At 40.8% G+C, this 9,260-nt stretch overlaps 1 protein-coding gene across 1 annotated transcript; it reads right to left on the bottom strand.

Moving 5' to 3' along the window:
• Window positions 1–2,270: 2,270 nt before the first annotated feature.
• foxo3a (forkhead box O3A) lies at window positions 2,271–9,078 on the bottom strand. Its single transcript, XM_053510080.1, has 2 exons — window positions 7,400–9,078; window positions 2,271–5,225 (listed from the first exon to the last, which is right to left on the bottom strand). Exons 1-2 carry the CDS (start codon window positions 7,973–7,975, stop codon window positions 3,903–3,905), a joined length of 1,899 nt encoding a protein of 632 aa, XP_053366055.1. The 5' UTR covers window positions 7,976–9,078; the 3' UTR covers window positions 2,271–3,902.
• Between the last annotated feature and the right edge of the window lie 182 nt (window positions 9,079–9,260).

The raw sequence follows: 9,260 nt of genomic DNA, 5'->3' as shown, positions 1-9,260 counted from the left end.
GCTCACATTTTAAATTGTTGTATGCTAACTGGGATGAGTTGTGTGGAATAAAAACTTGTTTCTTGTTGGCTTAGAGGTTAGCACTGTCATCTTACACCTTCATGGTCCAGATTCAGTTCCTTCCTTCGATCTGTGTGCATGGAATTTACATGTTCTCCTCGTGCTTGGTGGGTTTCTTCCAGGTAATCCTCCTCTCCTGGGATAGGCTCCAGACCCCCTGCAAACCCCTAATAAAAATGTAAATTAAAATATTTAAATTAAATCACAGGAGGGAGGCACGGTGGTGTAGTGGTTAGCTGTCGCCTTGCACCTTTAGGATCCCCCTTTAGGGTCCGGGTTCAGTTCCCGGTCAGGCTCGAATCCCGTCTGTGTGTGCATGGAGTTTGCATGTTCTCCACGTGCATGGTGGGTTTCCTCCGGGTACTCCGGTTTCCTCCCACAGTCCAAGACATGTAGATTAGGCTAATTGTTGTTCCCAAATTGCCCATATTGTGTGAATGAGGATTATGCGTATGTGTATGTGCCCCGCGATGGAATGGCACCCTTTCCAGAGTGTACTCTGCCTCGTGCCCTAAGCCTCCTGGGATAGGCTTCAGGTCCCTGCGACCCTGAATGCAGGATAAATCAGTATAGAAGATAAGTGTGAGTGAGTAAATAACTGTAATGTGATTATAGAGCTTAAAAAAAAAAAAAAAAAAGGCTTGGGAATTGCTATGCTGTTTTCCAACAGCAGATGGCGATCTCTTCTGTTATTTCCTCACACGTCACTCATTCCACTGAGCGACACATGACCCTAGGCGACACTAATAGCTGCTGTAAACCTGCGTCTTACAGTCGGTTCACTGTTTGCTCGCTTCAAAGTACCTCGATGGAAAATGTATAAGTATTCCAAGGTCTACAAAGCAAATATGAACAAATTTACATGAATTAATCATAACACAACCAATTATGAGAAGTTTTTGGCATTAAAATGTAGATTACAATACTAGCCTCTGTAGCTATAATGTAATTTGGATGTATCTTTGTATGCTTACAAATATCAATAAATTACAAATGTAAAGTAGCATACATTATTATTTCTAATAATATTATAAATAATAGTGATGATAAATTTTGTTCTGTTGTTTAAAAGTCAGTTCACATAAAGGACATAGCAATAGATCAACAAAAGTCCACACTTTTAAGTCACTTGACCTGTGATGGATTGTGAAAGAACTTTTGTTTTTAATGATTCAAATCAAATATCAGACATTTTCCCTCCAGTGTGTCTTTAAATAGCTCCACATCCCAAATTCACTTGGATACAGACCAGCTGATTGGTTCACAACAAAGGTAACCTATACCCAATGAGAACTTATCACTTAGGCACTAACCAATCAGTGCACAAGGACATATAGAACATATTATATCTACTGTCACTAGGAATGGAGATACTTTTCCCTCCCAAGAGGAATATAAAATAAGTGCACATGTGTGAAACAGCAAAATATAATCATTTACAAGCCAGTGATACTGCACTTCATTCATTCCTGCATTCATTTATTCGGTTTCCTTCCATTGGAGTTGTGGTGCAAAGATTTAGTATACGAACAAGATAGAAAGGAAGAAAAGGATAAAAGCAGAATCAAATATCAACAAAAATATTAGAGAAAGATTTTGATGGTCAGAGTAACATTGCACATGGCCGGTGTGATTTTGGCTTGGTAATAATGTTGAAGACTAGGTATGGTTCCTGAGAGTACACAAGTTAAATATCTAGAAGCTGCTTTATTAGCATCTCTTAAATGTGGTATGAGCAGGTAGAGATAAGTTCACTAAAACATGTACCAACTTACTATTAGTAGTAGATAATGTACTGTTTATGTTTACACAGTTTACCAAGCATAAATCTAGGTAAATAAAGAAATTGTTTAATCCTTCCTTCAAATTGATGATTAATTTGCCTTACAGAAAATGTAAGGAAAAAAAAAAACTCTAAACATCAAACCATAATAAAAAGCTATATTTACAGGTAAAAATGCATACTTAAGACATACTATGCAGCTATGACATATAGACATACAACTACAATGCATACTATGTTTACTAAAAGCTAAAATAGATGGGATCATTGTGGCTGTAAAACAAGAATATTGTTAGGTTTTTTTTATTCTCTCTCACCTTCACTGGGCTTCTTACTGCTTGATGATTATATGAGAGCGAGAGAGAGAGAGAGAGAGAGATAGATAGATAGATAGATAGATGATAACAAGGACCCGAGACAATCATAGTACTGTGCAAAGCTTTATTTACATGCACAACCTCATCCCAATTTACTACTTAAAATATCCAATGTATATTCTAGCAAACACTCAACTCATCTGTTGGTAAATAGGTTTAATATAGCAGTCATGGTATATAGGGCATGTGATACATAAAACTTTGATGCATTTCCTATTGGTGCCTTAATGATACCATGAAGTCAGGACACATTTTCCAAGTTAAAAAATTTAGAAATAAATATCCCAACATTAGGACAGCAATGTACAATACTCTTGGGTTTATTAGCACAATGGATTGATGTAAACAATGAAGACCACCCTAACTTAACATTACTCAAAAAAATGATTGCACATTGGTGCTCGAGATGTTGAAATTTTGGGTAGAAAGTTCAATTCTACCATGCTAAAGCAACACTTGCAAGTTTGCCAAGTGACAGGGGTCTCTGAATGGCACTACTCCTAATCATACAAAATAGTAAGCTCACTGTCAGCTAATTTGCTTTGCATGTTCGACAAACTACAGAAAATACAGTCTGTTCAAGCAAACTAACTTACATTGATTGCAGCTATAATACTAAAATGGGTCAGCTTCCTGCATGCAAAATAAAGATCCTTGCTGCATATTGCCATAAGCGCAAAAAACAATGCTCTTCAGAGCACCACGGAGTGTGAAGATATGTACAAAGGCGAAAAGTGTGCCATTGTAGTCCTAAAAGCTTATAAATGGTGGTTTTCCAGCTATACACAAAATGTAGTGGCAATTCATGTTCTAATATTCTGTAAGTATTAGAGATTCTTACCTCTAGAATAAATATGCTAAACATTTTAGTGTACACATCACAGAAATCTACTTTAAGATGTTTAGTCTTTTAGGTGAAGTGAGGATGGAAGTGACAGAACTGTTGGTAGGATCAAGTACAATAAAATGCACCCCTTGACAGTTTAAAAGAGCATTAATGCCTTGCACCAGAGAAGGAACAGATTTTTAAACATCACATTTAATAGCTCATTAGCTGGTCTTATTTCACTGTTCTGTGAAAGGAGTAATGGATACATCACAATTTATTTTCTTCCCTTTTTCTAATTTACATTTATAAAGGCTGCACAAGACATTCCCATATCACTTCTGAGGACAAAAAAGTACCAGTTTCTAGTCTATGGTGTAAATAGCCCAAATGGTCTATTAAATGATTATTTTGGCAGAATGTGTATGTCTATCGACGTAAGAACCAGCAATATAAACATCACCTGCTAAACTAAGGTTACACACAATCTAAACATATCAGTGAAATACTTGTCATTAAACTGATTAAAGGATGCCATTTTTATTAACCTAAAAACGGTTACAGATTCATTAGTTTTCTTTAGGTCAGTTTTTTCAGACCTTCAAACTTCTTGTTTTCAAACTACAAAATCAATTTCATGAAATTCATCATATATAGGCCTGTGTCCATCACAATTCACTACTGCTGACAAAACAATTAGGTCATTTAAAAGTGATCGTAAATGTAGTTCAGCTGACTGTAATCTGTAGTTCTCAGATTAATATACATGTCCTTTGTACAGGACAGCGTTTAAAAGCTGGGGACAGTTTTTAAAGCTTTGCTCTGCCCGATCACTACATTCCATGTGTTGAGCTGATCAACTTGGTACCCAGCTTTGGGATGAGGTTTGTTTGGTATTTGACATACTCCCTGAATTAAGATTCGCATTTTGATGGAAAAAGAGATGAGAATCAAAGCTGAACTCCAAGTCATCTGCGTCCATCAGATCATTCCGCATGATGGTGTCCATGTCACAATCAAGGTTACTGCTGAAATCATCAAGATCAAGATCAGTGTTGAATCGATCCTGAGATGACTGTACACAGGGCAAGGTACCATTAAGACCTGACAACAAGGAATCAGATGAGCTGAGCTGCATAGATGTGCTCCTGGACGGAGACTCTTGAAGATGCTGTTTAATCAGGCTTTGGTAGTCTGACTCACTTGTTGACCCCAAGACCCCATTCACTCGCCACCCAGACAGTGAGACCTTCTTGAGTCCCACTTGCCCCCCAGGCCCAGCTTGTCCACTACGACGGGAGCTCTGACAGGGGATGGAGGCACTGGCTTGTGACATCAATGGGTCTGACTGGGTCAGTAGGACATCACTGTGGTTATGAGGCTCAGAGCTGAGCATATCCTGTAAATTCTGCTTCCCAAAATGGGAACCACAAGTAAAGGTGGCCTGCTTGTTCTCCTGAATCGTTTGCATGGGGGACTGGCGGAGGCCGGTTACAGACAATGGACTAAACATGGTGTTGGGAACCCCAAGGCTGCTGCTAGAACAGCTAAAGGTAAACACTGGGCTTCCTTGTTCACTGGCACTATTGTCATCTTGGCCTGGAGATTGTGAAGCTGTTAAACTGATGTTATCAAGCAAGTCATCCATTAGGTTGTCTGAGAGGCCATCATTGAGATTCATAGTACCTGCAAGATCGGCAAGGCGGGGCAGCTCAGTCAGGCCAGTGGAAGGAGACATGCTGCTGGGACTAGAGTACAGCATGGGAGAGAGCGGAGAATCATCATCAGCAACTTCATCCACTTCCAAGTTGGCCAAGATAGGAGAGAGTCTCCCACTTATGGTGCTGGCATTGGAATTAGTGCGGGAGCGGAAGTCTGTCCATGCATCTAGTTCGTCGCTGCTGCGGGATGTGGGACTCCCAGTCCATTTGGAAAGACTGGAGGAGCTCTCCGAGCTTCCATCCTGCGCAGCCTGGAGAGCAGCTTTCTTCTTAGCAGCACGCCCACGGGCACTCTTAATTAGCTTATTGCTATTGTCCATGGAGACAGCACGTCTTCGGGGTACTTTGCCTCCTTTACCACCGTCTGGGTTGACCATCCACCATGAACTCTTGCCTGTTCCTTCATTTTGCACTCTGACAAACCGACTGTGGAGAGACAGATTGTGTCGAATGGAGTTCTGTTGAAGGAAAAAAAAAATCCCTGAATTAAATTAACAATAAAATAATCAATATAAAAAAAGTTACCTATGAAAAAAAAAAAAAAAAAAAAATGTATTGCGTAATAGTTATCAAAACTTAATGTGCACCGGGGCTTGTTCTTGGATGAATAACCTACATTATCTACGCCAATCAACGATATTGAGGGCTCTATATTAGAAGTCTGACCAATTTAACACTTATGTAAAGCATGTTTTATTATTATTAGCTCAAATTCAGGTATATCTACTGGATGAATAAGGGTCTAATTTGGGTAAGATTTCTGCAGCCTTTTAAATAAAAGACCTGACCACATAAATGTGCAGAATGCTTTACTGCTTCTCTTACCCATGCAGCAGTCACAAATGTTTTGCTTTTTCTTATGAGTTTTTACTGCACACAAAAACATCTACTAGCCTGACTTTGTGATCTCTAATAAACAATAACTCATGCTATTTAAAATATATATTTTTAAAGCATATGCAAACTAGCAAATCCCTAATACTATAATACACTATCATATCATAGACTATTCTTTTATAAATAACATGGGTAATAAGGTGCAATATTCTGTGCTTCCTGTGCCCATCCTACTGAAGCCATGCTCATGTCCTTGTTCAGAAGAGCACTGGAGTACTGCCAGACTACACAAAGCTAGCTGTCAAACACCAAGCTCCTCACATTCTGCTACACACTGACCTACATAGTTTCCAGTCAGCCGATTGATTCTTATGCTCAAGCCTCAAGCCAATAGAAAGTGGAGGTGGGGACCGAGCAGCCAATGAAAATCCTGTATTAAATTAAACACTTTTTCCCCTCCCTAACTCCTATGCAGACAGATGCAAGATCGCTGTACCACAAGATGATGCGACACACTTAACCATTCCCCACCTGGCATACGCTCCTCTACACAGTATGTGTAACCTTTTTCTATTGATTTAAATTTCATCATCCTGACATAGTTTATTTGGAATGTTAAGTTGCTGTAATATTGACATCATCTTTAACAGCTCTAAAACATCTCCCTTATGAGCATGACACTGAAGTTTCCTAATATTTGCAGAAGAGCTGTTTAGAAAGACGAGTTTGTACATAAAAGATTTTTCACCAAAAAATAAGCCTTTCTCTGTATAGATCTACACATTCATGCTTTTGTTCATTTACATCAAACAAACTACAAAATATTTTACTGGGGATGCTGCAGTAATATTTTTCTTTGTGGCATATTTTTGGCTGTTAGGGTTTAATTTAATCATGCACTATCATTTTACAGTTTGCATTTGATATCCTAAACTCTGATTGCCTTTAGATGGTTAGAAATTAGAAAGGCATGATTCCAATGGATTTGCTTATTTTTTCGTTTTATTATTTAGCTTAACTTGTTCCATAAAATGTACTAATCAAACAAAGAGAGTACCAAATACAGTACAAAACTATTGCACAATCCTGCTCATTACAGAAAGACTGGCATCTATGGAAACTTAAACTGGAAATTAAATATCTCTGGCCAATATAAGTGTGCAATTCAATCAGGGGATGAATAAAGAATTCTACTTGACTTGTCTGCTCAGCTTTAATGGGTCATTAATATGGTAAGATGTTTATTATAGACTATTTTTGCAGCTACATTAAATTATGTTGATGAACTCATATGAGGGAGGGATGAATCATGGACAGGGGCTCCAACATTTTGTTGATCACTTTTTTTTTTTTTTTTTGCAGTGCCTAGCAGTGACAATTAAGGCAAAGAAATCAATTAAGGTCAAGACCATAGTCCTGCTCTTGATATATGCAAACACCCCTTTTCTCATAAAACAACTGGTTATATTTACTGAGGACATTGTTCTCACAGGTTTCGGGAGGGGGACACATTTCCGCTGCTTTCCTTTATAAGCTTATGCTGCCAAGAGATAGGCTCTGATCAAAAAAAAAAAATGTAGTCTGAGGAGGGTTTATCATTTGCAACCGTGCTCTATTTATCTCTGGTTAGTAGTACACCCTTTGGCGTACCCCTGACATCACCCATTTAATCATCAAAGCCCACAATACCCATTAGTAATTTTTCATTAGGTTCATATTGGTACGTTTAAACATTGATTCTTTTGGTTTAGGGTTAAGGCATACTGTCCATTATTATTCATTATTATTCTATTACCTTCCAGCCCGCAGAGCTGTTGCTGTCACCTTTGTCCTTGAAGTATGGCACAGATCTGACCATCCAATCATAGATCTGAGCCAAAGTCAGCCTCTTCTCAGGGGAGCTCTCGATGGCCTGGGTGATTAAATCAGCATAGGAGTAATTTCCCCATGCATTTCTGCGTGCGGATGATTTTCTGGGCTGCTGGAGTGAGAGAGGGTTAAAGCCCGAGTCAGACGCTGCAGGGGCCAGGGGTTGGGAGCCGCCGGGAGATCGAGAGCCGTCACCGTCCTTGTCATTACAACTTGTATTTACTATTGGAGGATCATAGCTGTGGCTCGGTTTGGCTCGTGTGTAGCTTGCTGGCTCTCCTGCGTGTGTGTCGGGTCTGTCCACACGGGGATCAGGGCCGCTGTCGTCGTCCTCCTCCTCGGGAATAATGTCCGCCTCGCTCGGTTCGGGCTTCCCGGTGTTGCACTCCGGTCGAGGCAGAGGCCATGTGCAGGACCTCGGCCTTTTCTGAGGCTCGAAGTCTGGATCTATGTCAACGTTTCCTGTGGGAGGTTTCCTCTCCTCGCCACTGGCCTGTGCCATGTTTCCCCCGATGAACACTTTGTGCGCTTACGGTCTTCGACACAGTTCCTCCGCGGTCCGAGTCCCGCATTCCATCAATGGACGGATCTCTAAGTGCAGGACGGTTCTAATGTAACATTCGGCTCTTGTGGCAGACCAGAACTAATGCAAGACGAGCTCATTTTCTAACTCCGGACAGATCGTGAATGTAAAGTTGCATTAACTCTATTTTAGTTTTGCACCAGTGGCTATACACACACACACACACGTCCCTTCAGCTTTGCAACTAATCTCCACGTGTCCTGTTGTGCAACTTGCATTTAATTCAGTTACAAATCCAGGTTAAAATCGCTGAATGCAGTCACACAAGGCAGGAACGAGATCAAAGCAAGCTCCTGATGTAGCGAATTACACACGGATATCGTTCTCATTAGCTGCCACAGTTTACAAGTAACATCACAGAGACCCGAAACAGACCATTATAATAGTAACATAGTCTCCGTGTACAGCTGCCATCTTGACAATGTTTCAAGCATTTTTCGCGATCCAGGCAGAATGAAAAGAAGCCCGCTCCCGAGCGCCCTAAAAGCGGGGGCGAATAAACTGCCGTGCAGCGTTTCACACACTGATCAAGCCATAATCACCTTTAAAGGCCACATGCAGGAAACAATAACGAACGAGTTCTATACAGATCGTTTCCCCCAAATGTATTTCCATCAGCACGGCTCTGAGCAGAATGAGATCTTGCGCCCCACATCCTGGGCGATCCGACTAGAGAGCCTCGATAACGCGCTGCACACACAGATTCCCTCTGCAGCAACAAGAAGGAGCCATGGAAGACGAAGCCCCACCCCCGAGCCTCACGATTGGGTTCACGCCTTAAAGGGGCCGGTGCCTGTGCAGTTCGTCAAGTTGTGCACTCAGCGCTCTGCACGTAACGGTCATCTTTCCATTTGAGCATTTAGCATAATTTCGATATTTTTATGCCAGGATCACCAAACTTTTATAGTGTAACTTATTACCAGAAACTGCCCCCAGTATAAGTAAAGTACGCATGCGCACAAGCCATCACTCTTCGTACCCTGGGTACCTGGCTGCATCGCACAGGACCTCAAAGTCTCGCTGTTAATTCATGAGCCAAAGCCTCGCGCACCCCGTCCCTAACCGAGCCCTACTTACGTCACTGTCACCTGATTGGCTCAGACACGTGTTGTCAAGCAGGACACCAGTTTTGTTGACTGGAGAAAGGGTCAGGCGCCATTTTTAAAGAACATCCAGCAGTTTTAGGGTTTTGACTTGTTCAGAT

Source organism: Clarias gariepinus, chromosome 13 (assembly GCF_024256425.1).
Source record: "Clarias gariepinus isolate MV-2021 ecotype Netherlands chromosome 13, CGAR_prim_01v2, whole genome shotgun sequence".
Lineage (NCBI taxonomy): Eukaryota > Metazoa > Chordata > Actinopteri > Siluriformes > Clariidae > Clarias > Clarias gariepinus.
This window is presented reverse-complemented; position numbering and strand designations above follow the sequence as displayed.

What these genes read in the sequence shown, in the direction of transcription:
- foxo3a (XM_053510080.1), bottom strand. Translation starts at nt 7,975, where the DNA reads ATGGCACAGGCCAGTGGCGAGGAGAGGAAACCTCCCACAGGAAACGTT. An exon ending in ACAGCTCTGCGGGCTGGAAG is followed by an intron (nt 5,226 to 7,399) that starts GTAATAGAATAA and finishes TTCCTTCAACAG; the next exon opens with AACTCCATTCGACACAATCT.